Below are 18,652 nucleotides of genomic sequence, written 5' to 3' on the forward strand. Positions count from 1 at the left end.
AGTTACAGAAGCCAGGCCTTAATAATACAATCTGTAAGCACAATTAAAATTTAAACAGGTAATTTCTAGAGTACAGCTGTTCAGCATGAGGCACCTTGTGCTTTTGCAAGCATGTATACATTTTAGTAATTAAAAGGTAGAGGATCGGTAACAGAGCCCTGTGGAACTCCGCGACCTGTGAGAAACTGAAGTGTTCTGGTGTTTGTTACTCACAGTCATCCTACTGGTTGCTTCACCTGATCTCATCTCTCTGCAGTGCGAGGTGTGTGAGGAGGACTGCTCTAAGCCCCGCCCATCCGGCTGCCCTCACTCCTGCCCCCGCCCCTGTCACCCAGGCGCCTGCCCCCCCTGCAGCCAGATGATCCGCCAGCGGTGCCACTGCAAGATCAGCCTGCTCTACGTGGAGTGCACGTCAGTACAAACACATGATTTATCATACCTGAACAAACAAAACCAGTCACTCACTCCATGATGTAAACAAAGGCAGAGTGATGGCATGACTGGAAACATGAACGGCCTCGTCTGAAATGACAAAGCACGATAAAGTCACGACTGCTGTGGCAGACTCATCAGAAGCTTTTTCTTCTCTTAACTTCCTCTTTTTAAATCAAAGCGGAGCTTCTTGCTGCATAATTTGAAGCAGAAGGAACAAAAATGCTTGAGACCAACAGGATGGTCGATGTTAATGCGTTTAAAGAGAAGTAATATCAGTGTTTTATATGGAGAGGGAGCCCGCTGTCAGACTGCAATGATGAGTAAGAGCAAGTCTCGCGTCACCCATCGTTCTTTGTTTTGCTTAGAAAATGTGCGACAGTGATTTATTAAAACGTGGAGCTGGATCAGGGGAAGCGACAGGCCCTGTGTCGCGCTCAGACGCCGTCCAGCTGCTGCAGATAGCTTTTTAGGTCTGCCACGTCTTCTTTTGTCCTCCACGTGTCCAGTTTCCTTCTTTAAGGACACACTGTGCAGCATGCTGAGATATGCCAAGCTTTCAGCTAATAGCACTTTGGGAATCACCTTGTTGGTACAAAAATCCCATTTGATGTCCGTAAAACTGTTTTATCTTTGGCATTTTTCATAGATTCAACTAAAGGAATGAGAGCGAGTGATGTGTGTTTGTTTTTTAGGGAACAAATTTGGTTCTTTGTTAGGTTTTCTGTTATGTGCAGCCGCAGCACTGGAATGATTTACAGAGCAGTGGTTTAACAAATAAGAAACATTTCTGGGAAGGAAAAACTGCCTTTAACAGGATGAAACCTCCAGCAGAGCCAGACTCAGGGAGGGGGGCATCTGTGAGAGGGGTGAGGACGAAGACAAGCTGAGGGAGAGAGCCGGGGATTAATAGAAATGAATAATTCAATGGACAGAGGTGGCAAACACACAGTGAGGAAAGATGAAACACCCGGTGTACACCCAGGGTGCTCTAGTGCTACAGTTCTCTAAGCTCATCAAGATCAGATGTGGTCTGATTATTTAAGACCTTTCATTGCTTCTTTAAACCTGACAACAAAGTTTAAGACTTGCACAGGTCTGTAACTCCGTGGTCTGACTTATATGTCAATAGAAGATTTAATTGAAACACTCTTGCCTACCTTCATGTGTAAAATAATGTCTGTAAGAGTGGAGGCGTGTTTGTTTAAGAGGAAACTGAAGTCCTTTTTAAAGTCTGGCACATACTCAGACACTCGGCGACTAATCTGGAACATCTCCCGGGTCTTCGGTGGCCCCAAGGTGCAAAACACAACAACAGAACAAGTGTGAAGTGGCTTTCTGTAGGGCCCAACTCACTTCCAGCTGTGGTTTCCAAACCGTGCCGTGAGGCAAGTCCAGGCTTGTTCCAGCTGGATGTTTTTAACTGCGACATCGAGCTTCACAAGACGTTCTGAACAGTCGGTTCACTGCATCAGGACGATGCTGTCGAGGGACGGGCTGGATCGCCCAGCCTTCATTCAGAGGCAATACTCAGAGAGAGATCTGCGTCTGTCTTGTCAGCATGCGAGTTATAAACTAATTCAGGCTGTGAAGAAAAGGCCCGGCAATGCGTGTGAGGCTGTTTTCTGTTGATATAAACACGTGTGTGGACAAGTTTGAGACCCGCTGGCCTGCACATTAACACGTCTGAAACACGAAGGTCAAAGGTGAGTGCTGCTCAGGTGAGGCCTGGATCAGTGAAGCTGTGTCAGTGAGCTGGCTTTAAAGAGCGTCGCTGCTCCAGGTGTGTGTCAGAGCCCGTCTGCAGGTAGCGACGCTCAGCCAGTGTCACTGTGCAGCAGCATAAACACAGAGGCTCCTTATCTGCTGCTGTGAGCTCCGGGCGATCAGCAGCTCATCACTAATAAAACGTGTGTGAGTGAGACAAACGTGCTACTGCTGACCGATCGCTCTCTCTGCAGGAAGCTGACCGCAGCCGACGAGCAGACCAAGGAGGCCCTGAGCTCCTGCAACAACCAGTGTCCCAAAGAGGTATGAGCGCCGACCCCACTCCATCTGTGGTGTCCTCCCTAAGGGCCCCAGTGCATCATGGGACTAGTTTATCAGCCTTTGAGTGCCATTGAAGTGTGACCGCTCTGGAGGTCCCAACTCTCCATTCTTGCTACGCTCCTTTCCTCTTTTCTTCTTCTGCCCGCCTCCTGTTTTTCTCCCTCCTCCTATCAATCGTCAATAATCGTCAGTGACACAGCAGAAGTAACACAACGCCGTCCGCTCAGCGCCATCGCTCTGATCGCTTTAGCCGTGTGGCGCCAGCTGAACACCAACAGTCTCGCTCTCGTGCTTTCCTTTCACCTGGGAGTGATTTAGTGTTTTCATTCTGCGACTTGAACACACACAAGCACAGTTGAAGTAAAATGTTTGAGCAGTGCAGTGGTTCGTGTGCGTCCTTCTGTCAGAACACTGTTTTCATTCAGCTGTAACTTCAGCTCTGAAGAGCCAAGACACACTCTTACGCACGCACGCACACAGACACACACACGCACACAGACACACACACACACGCACGCACACGCACGCACACACACGCACACAGACACACACGCACGCACGCACGCACGCACACAGCAGGAATAACAAACATGGAGCGGCCGCAGCGCTGTGGTGTTTAGACTCTCTTCTTCTGCAGGTTTCAGCCTCTCAGTTCGATTTTCTCTCCGTTCAGTTGGCTGATGTGAAAAATGATTTATCCCAAAATGTTCCCGTGAAGTAAGAAACATAAAGTGTTTAAAGACCCTTCAGGTGTTTATTTCAGCGTGTCGATCGGTGTAACCCTGTGAAGTCCTGAAGCAGTGGACGTGTGTTTTCATAAATCATTACAGAAGAAAAAGAAAACATTTCTTTTTTTCATAACGTGCAGTTAAAGCATGAGGATTTGAGTTTACCTCCACATCAGGTCTTCTAGGAACTCTATGAACAGTGTTTCCTCTCTGTCTGTGCACCCAGTGTGTGTGTGTGTGTGTGTGTGGGGGGGCGGGCATCTTTGAGCCTGTAAAGGCCAATAAGACTGCAGCATGCATGCAAGATGAATTATCATCCTCATTATTATTTTTATTATCTAAGCTTCATCCTGTACAACTTTCATCACCTGATCTGAGCTCCTCCCTGTGCACTGCATTGCTACCAGCACATGTCAGACTGTTGGCCACTGTGTGGCTGCTGCTGTCAGCATTACAAATGTCCAGGTGACACTTGAGGCATCTGGCACAGAGGTGGCGTCTGTGACGCTTTCATGAAAACAAACTCCAGCTGATGGTTCTTAAGCTTCAGTGTTTTCTGTGCTGCTAACCATCAAAGACGTCAGACGCTGGCTTGGACTTCGCCGGGTTAAAAGAAATAAATTCAGAAGTCGGCTCGTCTCCTCTGGAGATGTTGAAACTCTTCACAATCATTTCAAAACAAAAAAGAAACCACAAAAACACGTGTTTGAGTTTCAGCCTTTAGTTTATGTGACATTGCTGAGCGTCCGATACAAGCTGCAGTCCAGCTGCTCGGAGCTAAAGACTGACGGTGGTGACGTTTCCTCCACCGTGAAAGGATCAAAGCGACCGTGGGGGCGGAGCCAGTGTTTCATTTCACTGTTCGACGGTTGCTTCATGTTTCTCTTGGACAGAGCTGAAGTTTGCTCTGCCTCGCTACAGCAGCAGCCACAATTAATCTGTGTGTGTGTGTGCGTGTGTGTGTGCAGCTGAGCTGTGGCCATCGCTGTAAGCAGGTGTGCCATCCAGGTGTGTGTGAGGAGACGTGTCAGCAGAAGGTGAAGCTCCGGTGTCCCTGCAAGAGAATCAAGAAGGTAAAACCAAAAGTAGCTCCGCACTGTGGCCACTTTATTAGGAATACCTGTGCAGTGTAAGTGTTGATGATAATGTAACTGTGGACATCTCAGGATCAGAAGGGTTGAATCTCTACTTCTAATGACATCAGTCATGATAGAGCATCAGTAAAGTCTCATTCAACACTTTCTTCAAAGGGACTTAAAGTGGAAATACTATAAACGATTCCTTCATGTTTAATTTACCCCAGAAAAAGCAAAAATGATCACTCATTAGATTCGTGGTTGGATAGACGATTTCACTGGTGGTGTTATGGATGTTTTGTCTATATTTAACTTTGAGGAGGGTGTCTGGTATTGCGAGTTCAGTTAAGGCTCACTCTGTCACTCTCAGCAGTTTAGGAAACAGTCACAACCTCTAATCTACTGACAACATATTTCCAACAGTATTTCCTACATTAAAAAGGTAAAAACATTCACATTTGGATGTTTGAGGGGTCGACAGTGGAGCTGTAGAGGATTCAGGGTCACCTGACCCAGCCCCAACTATGTGCTTTATCACAAAGGAAAGTTTGAAGCCTAATCTTACAAGTAGAGATAGTGTCTGTCTCCTGAATCCAAATGTAATGTGATCTGACTTCAGTGTGTTCAAATAAGCGAGAGACTTTTTTTCCAAAGGGAAGTTTTGTTTTACACCTGCAGAGACAAACACATTTACTCTCTGCAGCATCTGGTATGAAATATGGATAAGTTGGTTTTTCCAGGCATAAAACAGAACCATTTCCACACTGCAGGACTCTGACATTAGCTGTGTGTGTGTGTGTGTGTGTGTGTGTGTGCGTGTGTGTGTGTGTGTGTAGGAGGTGCTGTGCTCGCTGTCGGCTCAGTTTGCTGTTGAGTGTGACGACATCTGCAGAGAACAGCAGAAGAAAGTCAGCCAGGTATAAACACACACCTGTACAGACTCTGAGTGGTTCACACCTGGACACACAAACACTGACACTCTGCGTGTGTTTGTGTGTTTAGCTGAAGGAGGCGGAGCAAAGAGCGGCTCAGGAGGAGGAGCAGAGGAAGCTTCAGGTGAGTTTCATGCTGTTCCACCTGCACCATGTTTTAGCTCTGGATGAGGTTCAGACTTTCAAACGTTCATTTCAACATGTAAAGCTAATAATAACTTCGAGTGATTAATGACGGTGGATGTTGAATTGATGTGGTCGGAGTCGGTTTAAACTGTGTTATTGTGCAGGAGGAGCTGGAGGCGTTCGAGAAGCGGCAGCAGCGAGGAGGGCGGAGGAACAAGAAGCGGGGTAGAAGGGAGGAGGTGGACGACGAGCGCTCAAAGGCGGCAAGGTGGTGGAGGAGGTGTGCCGCCTTTGCCCTTGTCCCGCTGGGCGGCGCGCTGCTGTCTGCCGCCACCTACTACTACCTGCAGGAGTCGGCCTGAGCAGACGGCGGCGTGCAAGCTTCTGTTTCCTGCCGCCATTCAGACGCTCGCTGCGACTCTTCCCTTGCGAACCTTGTGTTAACCGTAGCAGCAGTGGCTTTAGGTTAGGTTGGATGGTTAGAACTTTGAACACAGCGCTGCCTCATGTTTCAGAACAAAAGGAAGTTTCTCCTTTTTCATTCAGTGAAAAGTTTGATTGATTTTTAGTCTGAAAGCAGTGAAGAAAAACGTTAGAATAGCTGCTTTAAGTGTGACTCTGACTAAATTGTTGTGAGAGATGAGCTACGTGTGGTTTGTCACTCCGTCACATAAAGTAAGACTTTGTGACCATGGTAACAGGCATGACTGACTACGTCTGATCAAAACTTATGGGAAAGTGATTTTCCCCTCTGCTACCTACCAAATATCTCAATTATGTGAAAAAAGGTCAAATTATTTGGCCTGATCCTGATCCAGTGGTTCCCAAACTAAGCAGCACTGCAGTTTCATAATGTCCCATGAGGTTCCAGTGAGCCAGTCCTTTGTTTATTTGTCTAACATTACAGAAATAAACATGTTTACAATCTGATATAAATATATTTTTGCGTAACACATGTACAGAAATGCAGTAACCAACAAGGTAATTGAGAGTATCAAAAACCTGAAACCTGTAAAAATAACCTTCAGTGGAAGAAGGGGGCGGGGCTAAACAGTGTTTGTGGAGTTCCACATGGCTCTATCATAGATCCTCTACTTTTTATTCTGGTTTAAATTATATTCTTGTTAAGTATGCTGTCTTTACCCTTTCAGCACAACTGTAAGGTTGTTGGCTCTTATGATGTCTCACCTGTTTAAAGGGTTGATGTTTGCATTAGTGGGTCGTGGTCTCTGTGGGACCTCTAGGCTGTCTTTATGCTGTTGGAGCCTTTGGAGACTGGGTCTGTTTCGTGGTGGAGGTTTAACTGGGACAGAAATAAAGATTTGGGAACCACTGGGTTGGTCTAGTTTCATCATCAGTTTCATGCACACTGACATGGAGCAGTGTTAGATCAGGCAGGCCATGAAGTCAGCTCATGCCTTACTGCACATCAGTGTGCGGCGATATTGAAACTGCATACATTAGCTTCTGTGTCTAGAAGCTGCTTTGTGCCCACCTGCAGACCAGCTCCTGCTGTCCTGCTGGGTGTCTTCACTGATGTGTGTGCATGCCTGCAAAGAAAGCATGCACACATGAAACTGAGGTTGTAGTAGAGAGACTGATGCTGCAACAACAACACATCCTAATGATTCCTGTTTTCATCCTGGTAAACCTCTAATCAACCTTTAATATTCTCCATAATTGTTTTTTAATGTGTTTCTAGTTCAAAATGAAAATAAGAGATGAACATTTTGACGCTTAAGTTGTAGTAATTGATATCTTTGGTTCCCTTTTCCTCATTAATGTACCTTCATTATTCCCCCTAATGTGTAATCTTTATGTTTGTGTAAGTTTAAAGTACAAAATGAACAACAGGAAGTTTCTGACTGGAAAAATCTGAAATAAATCTAGAGTCATTTTTGTGAGGAATCCATCAGATACTGGAACTCAACTGTCTAATATTCATGCTGAAACGTTTCAATTGTTTTGATTTTGATTTAAAAATTTTCTTTCATATTTTTCATTCTTTTTTTCCTAAAGACTTAAAAAAATAAATCGAAATGAAACAAAAACCCCTGTGTTCATTTTCCTAATTGAGCTTCTTTGTAACCTTCAGAATTCTGTTAGGCAGACCACGCCCACTCTTCAAACTAATGCTGAAGTATGAACGCCAGTTCTGCTGTTTCAAAAACATTCCCGTTATAAGGAAGTCAACAGGAAAATGCCTCTTGGCTACTCTGTTGTTCAAAGTCAGATCCACCGCTCGCTCATCACATACGGTGTGAAATCACAGGAAAAACAAACTAATGGGCTGCGTCACCGTGGTTACACCCATTTATGTTTGTATTAAGCTTCTCAGAGTAATTAAAACCACCTTCAGCTGCAATATTAAAGCGACGCAAATGTTAAGATATCAAAAATTATGATCTCGTCACATCACAAATATGAGTTGAGTACAATAAGTACTGCTGTATATCTTCATCCTACAAGTTGTAGGATTATGACTTTTCAGCATCAAAATAAATGTAAATGTCTTCTGTACACACACTGTACATAAATGATGGACACTGTGATGTCACTCATTGGTTAATGAAGCCTCAAGCTGCCTTGAGAAGTTGGAGGTGGTGAGAGAGGGACGTCGTGAGGCCAACGACGCGTCGTGCAACGAGCACACTCTCTCTGAACTTCCTGCTTCACTTAGTTTGAGCTGAATACCACAACCGATAAACTTGTGAAATCATTCAGACTTAATCAGGTCACTGAGTAAAGGAGCAGCGTTCAATAAGCACAAGTCTTTCTGTTCTCCAATCAGAAGGTTTGATGCACTTGTGTGCTGGCTTCAGTTCAGAAACAAAAACTATGTCCATCACTTTACACCAACCACCTTCTTTTTTTTGGTTAATGTTCTGACTTCCTGTGAGCCCCTCTCACTGAAGCTTATGTGTTGAATGTTTACAGAAGGAGGCGCTCCATCCATGGTTAAAAGCATTTCTTCCCCATCTGAGTTTGCAACAGCTGGTGACAAAATCACCACACAACAGATTTATCTGCAACATTGTAGTTACATTATAGAAGATCGTAACTATGACTACGACCATCAAAGTCATCAAAAAAGAAACATTATTACAAGTTAGCATCATGAATACGTTACATGTAGCATTTAAAACATTAAGCGAGCACAGACAGCCTCTGTGGGGTTCCACTCCTCAGTGGTGGGTCACAGCTCTGAAAAACTCCTGGAAACGCCCCTGCTGTTTAAACTGGGGCACCTCTTAATACTCTTAATGCACCTGTTTACCTCCATCCTATAATAGTAAACTCCACCCACCTCATACTCTCTATGCTGCTTCTGTTTGTCTCCAGGGCAGACCCATCTCCACCCACCCATCCACCCTCTCCCTGCCACTTCCCCAGGTGGATGCAGATGTAACCAGAGAGTTCAGAGTCTGATTTGTGTTTGTATTCCTGACAGAACTTTCGGAGGTGTCTTGCACCCGTTGCGGGTACCCCCTGCTGAGGAGCGCACATGTGCGGCAGCAGCTTTGAAGCTGGCGTTCAGGGCGGCACGAGGCTCCAGCCCTGCACCTGAATCCAGGAGCTTTAATCCCACGTTAAGACCTCCTCACGTGGGCACGACCTGAGCTGTGTGACAGTAAACAGCGGAGTGGGAGGAGACAGGGTAGGGGCGGAGCCAGCGTGTCTCGTGCCCGGTTAGTTAGCGGAGCAGCTCGCGGGCAACAGACAGAGGGATGGTCTCGCGCTCGGCGCTGGGCAGCAGCAGGTCATGTTGTCCGCGCGGCTGGAGACCTGCCCGCGTGTCACCTTCAGCGGAGCGGGAACTGCGGCGGTGAGTGCCCCCCTCGCTCTCTCTCTCTGTGTCCCCGCTGTCTGCGGAGCTCTCTCTACCTCTGTCCCCGCTTCTGTTGCTGTCCTTGGTGTCCGTCCTCTGTCCTCTCCGCCTCTCTGTGCTGCTGCTGCAGACTCTTCTTATTCTGCAACACTTCAAAGATATTTCAAGGCTTTAATCAGAGAAGCGTCAACAGAAAACTGACGCAAATATGTTTTTATTTCTGTTTTATTTCAGCCAAATCTCATTGAGTCATCTCTGTTTGAAATAACCTGTCACAGAAATAATTACAGATTTATTTTCTGTTATAAAAATCTATCAGCTGCTTAGCTTTTTTATGTTATCGTCACATTTGTGCAAAAGTCAGTGCACTTTTGTCTCCTGCTGTAACATTTACCTGAGGGCACAGGTGTGCTCAGGAGCATGAAGCATGTAGGAAACAGGATGTTGTTCCAGTATCTGACTTTTAATGTCGTGTAGTGATGTAGTGATGTCCGTCTGTGTAGAGTTTTCAGCGAATGTGAGCTCTGATGGTTATAAAACTGCACCCAGAAAACGGCAGCTACACTTTCATTTCTTTATTAATAAATTTAATTTCTTCTTAATAAACTTCATTTCTTTTCTCAATGACACCTTAGATTTGATCATGTTTGGGTGATTCATGGATCTCTGTTTATTCATAAAGACTTTGATTTATTTTGATGTAAAATTTAAGAAGTCATATTAATTGTGGCTCCAGCTGAAGCTCCTCGGGTGGCTGACGCGTCTCCGTTTCTACAAGATGATCCAGAAAACAGCTGAAAGTTCACACACACGCTCAGCTCTCAGACCTGATGATGTGCACTCGTTTACCTGCTAAACACGGTCGTCACCGTCCTCCTGATCAATACATTTGTGATGTTTAGGAGACTAAATGATTACAAACTTAGTTATTAACAGATAGTTGTAGTGCTGGAAGAATTAGAGCAAGTTTAATAACTACAGCTAATAATTAAAATAATCACGTAGTGATTTACAAAACAAAACAAACAGTTATTATTTTGACTCTTTTTCTTAAATAAAACATTATTAAGATTAAGATATAATGATAATGTTTATAATGTTTGTTTATGTTGTGTGACAGTAAACTGGGTGTTTTTGATGATATAAATATATCAGGCATCAGAAAATATCAGAACCAATAAATATGAACAGTTTTAAGAATTTACTTTATTAATGCCTGAGGATTGATCAGGTAGGCTTGGGGCTTAAGAGGTTAATGCCTGAGGATTGTGTGATTTCAGTTGCCCCAAGACATACGAACAGTAACCGACTGAAATAAACAAAATACAAATAAAATTACAAAATATATACAAATAGCTCAATTCTAAATATGTGTTGCAGAGATTAAATATATATGATTCACATCGTACTCCAAGCTGTTGTTATTCTGATCTGCTCCTTACTTAATTTTACCCTTCAAAGTAAAAGTCCTCGCCTAAAAGTCTGTGGTGTAAGATGTACATAACGTGCATGTTTGGTTTGTACTTTATTTAACCCAAATAGTGAGCTTCTTGTTATTATCATGCAATAAAAAGAAAATGATCCAAGCTGCCGCTTTCACACACTCTTTCAGATGCACATGCACGGCAGACGTTGTGGTAATGAATCAGCCAATCAGCACATTATACAGAGCAGCTCCACAGAGAGAGAGAGGGTGGTGCAGTGAGCCGTATTTAAGGCGGGGGGCTGCTGTGTGGTGTCAGGTGTCGGCTCGTTGTCATATCTCCTCAAAAATAACTTCGGCGTGTCCAACGGAAACTCTGAGAGGGCAGAAACACCCCGAGCACCCACACCTCTGCTCTCTGTAAAAATAACCTTCAGTGGAAGAAGGGGCGGGGCTAAACAGACAGTATAGAGCCAGAAGCCTCCTCTTTTGTGCTCTGATAACCTGGATCCTGGTGTTTTATGAGTCCTCTGAATGTCTCTCTGTGTCCCACAAAGAATCTGGCTCGAGGACCCCAGGCAAGGATGGGCGGGGAGGCGTGTCCCCACAAGCTGGGCTCCACCAATCACCTTCGGCTTCTCCTCTACATCCTGATTCCAACCGTGAGCCTGCTGGCCGGCCTCCTGCTGCTCGTCCTGGTCCTCACTGGTAGAGACACACACACAAACACACAGTCTGGCTGATGACCTCTGAGGTCAGAGGTGTTCTCAGTGACCTGACAAAGACCCCACCCTTCACTTTCAGTCTGGACACGACCCTGATGTCACTCCATCCCCCTCCTTCTCTGTCCTCTAATCTCCACCCGTCCTTTGTCTCTTTCCTCCCTTTTTCCTTCTTTTTCCATCCCATTCACACCATCATTCCTTCTTTTTTATTTGTCTTTTATTTCATTATTTCTCTTTTTACGTTTCTCAGTTTAGTTTCCTCCCTGCTTCTATCCCTTTCCATCCCTCCGTCGCTGTTACATCCTCCTTCTTTCCCCTGAGTCATCCTCTTTCTTCCTTCATCCCTCCTTTCTCTCGATGAAGAGGAGCTACAGAGGGATAAGGGGGGAATGATGGAGGCACAGAGAACAGACTGATGTGTGTAGGAGGAAGAGTGTGCATGTGTGTCACCATGACAGCAGGGAGTCCCTCAGCCAATCAGCATGAGGATCAGACTGAAAGGATTTCAAATATTTACGCAGGTAGTAAAAGAGACGCGGCAGCATCTGTCCATCCAGACCTTCACCATCTTCCTCCTCCTCCCCCAGCTATCGTCTTCACCTCCATCACCTTTTCAGCCTCCCCCCTCATCGTTTCTCTTCCTCCACTGGATTTTCCTTCCTTTCTTTACTTTCTCGTGTCTGCTTTGATGATTCATTTCTTTCTCAAATGTATTCGATTCAGTCTTATTTCTCTTTCTGAACACACACACACACACACACACACACACACACACACACACACACACACACACACATATCACAAGCATTGTCTGAATGAATAAACTTTTTTCATTTACACTAGCAGAAACTTATTTTCATTCTCCTCGCAGTGAGAGCTCCGCTCCTCTTTCTTCTTCGTTGGTTTCTTCTCCCTCTGCAGCTGTTTTTCTTTTGTCTTCTTCGCGACTCATTGCACACAGTGTGTGTGTGTGTGTGTGTGTGTGTGTGTGTGTGTGTGTGTGTGTGTGTGTGTGTGTGTGTGTGGCTTCTCTCCCCATTACACACTTAATGGTCTTTGCAGTGCCTCCTGCTTGCCTCCGTCTGTTTTCAGCTTTAATGTGAGGCTGTGAGTGAGAGCCTTCACATTCACTCTTCAGCAGTTTTTATTTCTCAGCCTCTGACTGAACGATGATCCACAGTCACACTGTGTGCACAGCACACCTGGCTCTCACTGTTGGATGGTGTTGTTGAGTCTCCACAAGCAGCAGCAGAAGGTTTCAGAGTGTTCTTCTGAGCTTTATCACAAGCAGCAGCCCGCAGCCTCACATGTGTCCTCCTCAGGGGCGTGAAGTGAACTTTCTGCTGAGCGCAGCAAGAAACCAATCACACCGACAGCTTTTAGTACTCCTGGTTGTTGCAGATATCTGCTCCTGTATCTGCTGCAGGCGTGGGGGGGAGGAATCAGGCTGTTTTTTTTAATCTAATCAACAAATAAAAAATGATAAGTTCAGTTTTTGTCAAATTAAAGTCAGCGTGAGAACATCAGCAGATAAAATCTGGTTAATTGATCTTCACTGCAGAGCTTTTCTCTGGTCCTTCACACCAGCTCACCGTCTGACAACCATATTTGTAGTTCGAGATCTACTGACCAATGATTTTGAAATGGCTCTGCTGCATGCTGGTAAACAGCCTGAGCACAGAGCAAATGAAGGAGGGCTTTCGGTAAATCGCAGTCTGAAAACCATCGACTATCATTTTTGGATCCATCCATCCTATTCAAGTTGTCACAGATCCGGCGGCAGGGTACACCTGGACAGGTCTATCCCAGCGCTCCGTTTCTTGATTTCCTTCCTGAATTTCTTGTGGCATTCACTCTGATTAATGCTGTGGGACTTACACTTTGGCACCAGTTTTATTTATTTATTTGATGGAAGTCAGGCGCCGCTTTGCTCAGTCAAACAGAGACCACTCACATTCATTTTTGACTTATTGGCTGACCTGAGATCTGTCTGTAGGCAGAGCTTCAGTAGCTGTTTATCAGTAGCTATATTATTTATATACAGTGATGAGTGGCCTGTTTCACAGTCATGTGGTGTAGATTTCAGGGAGACACTTGGGACTCGTACCCACTGATATTTACAGCACACGCATTCGCCCACCCACTCCCCTCCTTACGCTGCAAAAAAACAAACTCCAAGTGCATGACTTATGTATGCAAACATGTTCCTTCACATACGCGAAGACGTCTCTGTCATAAACCGATGTAACAAACGTGCAAAATGAAAATTCCTCGTTTGATTTGTTTGTTGTTTGAGCTGAGAGGAATCTCACACATGTCGGCAGTAATTCGCTGTGTAGTGTTTGAGGGGGTGAAGCTGATGATCTGTCAGTGACTCATTTGTAACATTTATACCAGAAATGCAAATATGAAACCCACGGCTGTGTGTGACAGAAAATACGTAAAAAGATTACCATGGTAACCAGCTCTGTCTGACACGGCTGTGCTGTCTCATTAATAGTTTTTTTTCTTTGCCAGAAATGTCAGGTTGTTCAAGTTCATAAAGACGGACGCGGCCGGGGACGAAAAACAGTGCTGTAAAAACTCTAAAGTAACAAAGGGTGGAAGAGAGGAAGGGGCGGGGTCCAAAATGCACCCAAAACAACAGAGACTCACTGTGAGATCGACACTGTAAGATGTACTGTAACCACACACCAGCAGGGCGAGGGACAACAATGAAGTCTGTCAAGGCAATATTCAAGACAGGAAGAGAAAAAAGGCAGGAAGTGAAAACTGAGAAAGCCAAAAAGGACCTGACCTTCAAAATAAAAGAGAAATGAGACTCAAAAGCAGAGAGGGGAACACATTTATCAACTCAAAAGCTTCTTTTCCATTAAGAACTTGGGATTCCTGTCCTTCATTTTGTGGAATTTTCCATTCTCGCCATAACTGAGAGTTTTGCTTCTGGGGTCCTTTATTGATGACACACCTGTAGAAAAGAGTCAGTGTGTTCATGGACGTTTAGGTTAAATGTGACCACGCCTGGAGAATACAGAGATTTAGGTTTCTGTGAAAGGAGAGCACTTTTTAGCTTTTATATCTTCTAAATTATTAAATTGTTATTTCCTTAAAACTATTTGAAATTTCAGACTTTTTGTGGAAAAATGTGGATCCAGCGTGTGACACCACACAGCACTCATTCGTTCATGAACTGAAGCCTTGAAGCCACGCTCATGGACGTTCATGTGTGGCTCAGAATCATGCCTGAACCGCCTCCTATGATTGGCTGATACCTGTGTCTTCCTCTGCAGGTATATTTGGCAGCACTCACTTGGACCCCAGCCTCCTCCCCTCACCCAAACCCATCGCCGACAGCAACCCTGGTTACCACAGCAACAGCACAAGTGACCCCTACCCCTCCTCCTCATTCACGGTGGAAACCGTCACGTATTCACCGCAGAACCGCAGTGAGAGCACACCTGCCGCCACCGGCGTTCCCCCGGTGACCTCTTCTCAGGCTCCGCCCACTCAGCCATACACAACGCCCCCTGATTGGCTTGCCTCTGTGACATCGCTGAGCACCGCTTGGCCGAGCAGCACCGCCTCTGCGCCCAACACAGGTATCAGGTGTGAGCAGGAAAGATGGAAGCAGCAGGGGGTTGTGGGAAACGTACGCAGCTTTTAAAAGACCTGAGTAATGCCAAGGCTAAGGATGAACTACAAATCCCACAGTCCTCTGCAGTCTGTGTCCTTCCTGCTATCCGTCTGTCTTTTGCTGTTGTTGTGTCCTTTCCCGTCAAACAGTAAAATCTTATTAGGCTCCATTAGTGTCGACTGGACGAGTTGATACCTGAGAGTAGCTGCAGAGGATGAGCTGCATTCAGATCTGCTGTCCTCTACTCTCCTCTACTGACCTGATGGGCTGAGCGAGAGTGTGTGTGCGCATCTGTGCTGATAAATCGTTTGTTGGGTTGCTATTTTAAAATTCCCCTCGTCTCCGTCTCTCTCTGTTCCTCTGCTGTCCTTCAGTGTCTCTCTGTCTGTTCCCATGTATTAATGTGCAGTCGAGGTGAATGCTAATGAGCCTCAGTCTGTCCTGCGCTCTGATTGGACACTGGACACTCACCAGATTTGGTGGACGTTTGACCTCCTGCCCAGTTCGGCCACCTTGTTAAAAAAGGTCACGCTCAGTGATTAACTGACTCTCTGATGACTTAGATTTCTCCCACTGAGACAAGTTAGGCCCTGAAGGTGTCGGTGGTGTCACCTGGCTGTTTGTCCTGCTAATGCTAGCTACAAGTGTCTTCTTAAAGCACTGACATTGATACATCCAACTGTGGACAATCCAACCAATTACAGGCGAGGTTTAAACACAGAAAGACCTCAATTTACTGTCATTTGTTATTAGTTATTTGTTATCTTTCTAAGTTATTTGCCCCTAAAAATCTCAGAAGGATGGTCTTACTTATCCTGGAAGGCATTAGTTTGGCCTGTAAGCATCCATCCATCTAGACGGCCATTCCTTTGTCCATCCATTTTCTTTTGGGGATCTGTGGCAGCAGCTTATTCTAGTCATTCTTTAAGCTAGCAAAGTTTTCCAGTTACTATATAATCTCTGAGTGTCCCCAAAAACCTCTAAAGGACATCCTGATCAGATGCCAAAACTGATTGGCTGGCTCCTCCGAAGGAGCAGCAGCTCAGCTCACCAGATGTTTGCACTTCTTACTTTGTCCCTAACAGTCAGTCTGGGAACCTCCCTGATGGTTCAGTCACTTCCTGTTTTTGGTTGCTATCCTCTCCTCACCCCAACTGGTCATAGCAGATAGCTGCTCCTCTGAGCCTGGTTCTACCGGAGGTTCCTTCCTGTTATAAGGGAGTTTTTCCTTCCCACCAAGTGCTTGCTCAGAGGGGGTCGTCTGATTGTTGGGGTTTTTTCTCTATGTTGCTTTGAGGTGGCTGTGATGTGGAGCTACATAAATTAAACTGAATTGACTGCTCGTGACCACAGGTGAGGGTTAGATTATAGATTGACCATTATGACGAAAGATTGTTTTTCTTTTATTATAACCATAGTATTTAAAAATAAACACTGACATTCCATGAAAATCATGCAGGTGAAAAATACCAGTACAGTTTTGGTTAGATCAAACACGTATTAAGCACAGGTGCTCCCATTGGCTTTAGGTCAATCCAACCCACTGGCACAGTCAAAAGAATTCAACAGTTCCCGAATGCAAATGTTTCTGCATAGATTTTTCAGTGATATTAGGGTTATTATGGTAATCCCAAGTAGGGCGTCACATCCAACTCTTGGCAAATAACCCAGAGAACAAAAGCAAACAGCAAAACAAAACAATAAACAGACAGTAAAAACTCAAATGTCTGAGAAAATGTCTGTTTCCTGTAGAGCTCCATCACACTCCCTCACTTCCAACCCAACCTTTGACTGCTGCAGCACCATGCCTGGGATACTGTGATGACCCGAACTTCACTGCTTTCAGGAACCATTGGAATTCTTTCAATTGACCAAATGGTTCAGGAGTTACGGGAGCTACAGGTGTAAAAAATATAAACCACCCGTCTGACAGGTTAGATATCAGTGGATTCAAATCTGATAACTGTGAGTTTCACCTGCTGGTTTTGGTCTCAGTGTTGTTTGCCATCATTTTCACAAGATCAGCAAACTTTAGCCACCAGACGCTGCTGGTGCAATTACCTCCAGAGCAGCCATCAAAATTCTCCAGAAGACTCCAACAGAACAAACACAATCCAAGGGACCAGTTCAGGGACTCCTACTGCTCAACGTCCACCAAACACATCACGCCATGGGCAACAATGAAGTGAAATATCACTAATAAAACAAAGATCTGTGAAAACCAAACATGCGCCAAAAAGTTGTTGTTGAGAAGCATAAAATATTAGAAACTATAACATAAGCATGTTTTATAACGAGGCTGTAATGACGACAGCAGCCTGCAGGGGCAGCGTTCAGGGCTTGATCCTCGTGACCAGCTGTCTCTGTGCAGGTAGCTGTCAGCTGATCGTGGAGCCTCAGTGTCACATGTTGCCCTACAATCAGACGTGGCTGTCCTCCTCCGTCGCCGTGGTGAAGAGCTCAGAGGTGGACATGTTGCTAAGGTAACAGTTACTTCCACTAAAAGTCATTGAATTGTCTACAGACAGCTATTTCATACTGAAAAGCAGACAACACAATTAAAGGCATCACCTCAGGTTGTGTCATGTCAGGGTTTCGTTACTTTTAACATTTAAATGATCCAATCGCTTCATCAGTGAATCGACGAGTAGATGAGTGTTGGCTGAGCTCCCGGCGGTGACTGAACGCCAGCGTGTGTGTTTCAGGTTCTTCAGCTACCTCAGCAGACTCTCATGCTACAGACACATCATGCTCTTTGGCTGCTCGCTGGCTCTGCCCGAGTGCATCGCAGCTGACGGCGCACACAACAGGTAACACACACACAAACCTACAGTCAGCTGTTTCCATACACAGACCTTACTTGGCCTATTTCACAGCCTCTCCAGTTTCCATATAAGCAGCTCGTTGCTGTGGAGTCGTCAGTGTCGACCTTTCTGGACTTGACCTGGGATTGAAGATTGATTGAGGAATCTGATATGAGCTGGAGGGCCGCTCTGACCAGACGACAAACATAAAAAACTAAAAAATATAGAAACTATTTATATTAAGAGAAAGGTGGTGAGAAAAAACAAGTGCACTGTGCAAGCTGTTTATTTGCTGTCTGCTTCTTCTCCATCCACAACATGTCCACCTATTTTAATCTGTCCAGAACTGAAGCTGATGTTTGCTCCTTTACTTGTTACCACAGATTGTCCCTTATATTATCTGTAAGCTTCTTTGCTGTGACTAGAAAAGCAGCTTGAACCCTGAGTGGAACTTTGAGAAGATTGAAATATGGTCTTATCTGTTTCTCAGATATCACAGTCGTCTCTGGACACTCATAAAACTCATAATTAGACAATTAGAGCTCGGTGTTAGGTTGCTGTTTGATCGCAGTGTCAAATGTTCTCATCAGCAACACTATCCAGCTGCTCTGCTGCTCAGGGTGAGGGGAGATCCCAGGGCATTAATAAACCGTCAGCGCGCTGCACGCTCAAACAGGTGGTGCCCTTATTATGTCTCAGTTTCAGCTTTTAGCACAGTGCCAGAGGCTCCAGGTGCAAACTCGGTCCAGAGTGAAACAGCCTTTCTTCTTCCCTGTCCTCGTTCCCTAGCATGATGCTTTGTTCAAACAGCACGACAGCATGTTGGATTAGTTTCAGCGAATGTCCAGCTGCTGCTGACAACAACCAAACCATAGGAGGAAGCTACTGATATCA

At 45.2% G+C, this 18,652-nt stretch overlaps 2 protein-coding genes across 2 annotated transcripts in view; both read left to right on the top strand.

Annotated features, from left to right (window-relative positions):
* nfxl1 (nuclear transcription factor, X-box binding-like 1) overlaps positions 1-7,343 on the top strand; it is a 24,344-nt gene extending 17,001 nt beyond the window's left edge. Inside the window, exons 20-25 of the mRNA XM_013916157.1 lie at positions 257-411; positions 2,394-2,463; positions 4,178-4,282; positions 5,122-5,202; positions 5,288-5,341; positions 5,508-7,343. Coding sequence (XP_013771611.1) covers positions 257-411; positions 2,394-2,463; positions 4,178-4,282; positions 5,122-5,202; positions 5,288-5,341; positions 5,508-5,705 — 663 coding nt within the window. The 3' untranslated portion in view covers positions 5,706-7,343. The remainder of the gene's footprint in view (positions 1-256; positions 412-2,393; positions 2,464-4,177; positions 4,283-5,121; positions 5,203-5,287; positions 5,342-5,507) is intronic.
* A 1,645-nt stretch (positions 7,344-8,988) lies between these two features.
* The window catches only part of corin (corin, serine peptidase), a 22,423-nt gene continuing 12,759 nt past the window's right edge, over positions 8,989-18,652 (top strand). Inside the window, exons 1-5 of the mRNA XM_013916158.1 lie at positions 8,989-9,169; positions 11,153-11,303; positions 14,611-14,919; positions 17,326-17,437; positions 17,660-17,764. Of these exons, the coding sequence (XP_013771612.1) occupies positions 9,107-9,169; positions 11,153-11,303; positions 14,611-14,919; positions 17,326-17,437; positions 17,660-17,764 (740 nt within the window). The 5' untranslated portion in view covers positions 8,989-9,106. The remainder of the gene's footprint in view (positions 9,170-11,152; positions 11,304-14,610; positions 14,920-17,325; positions 17,438-17,659; positions 17,765-18,652) is intronic.

Source organism: Pundamilia nyererei, unplaced genomic scaffold, assembly GCF_000239375.1.
Source record: "Pundamilia nyererei isolate P.nyererei 1_Seehausen unplaced genomic scaffold, PunNye1.0 scaffold00489, whole genome shotgun sequence".
Taxonomy (NCBI): Eukaryota; Metazoa; Chordata; class Actinopteri; order Cichliformes; family Cichlidae; genus Pundamilia; species Pundamilia nyererei.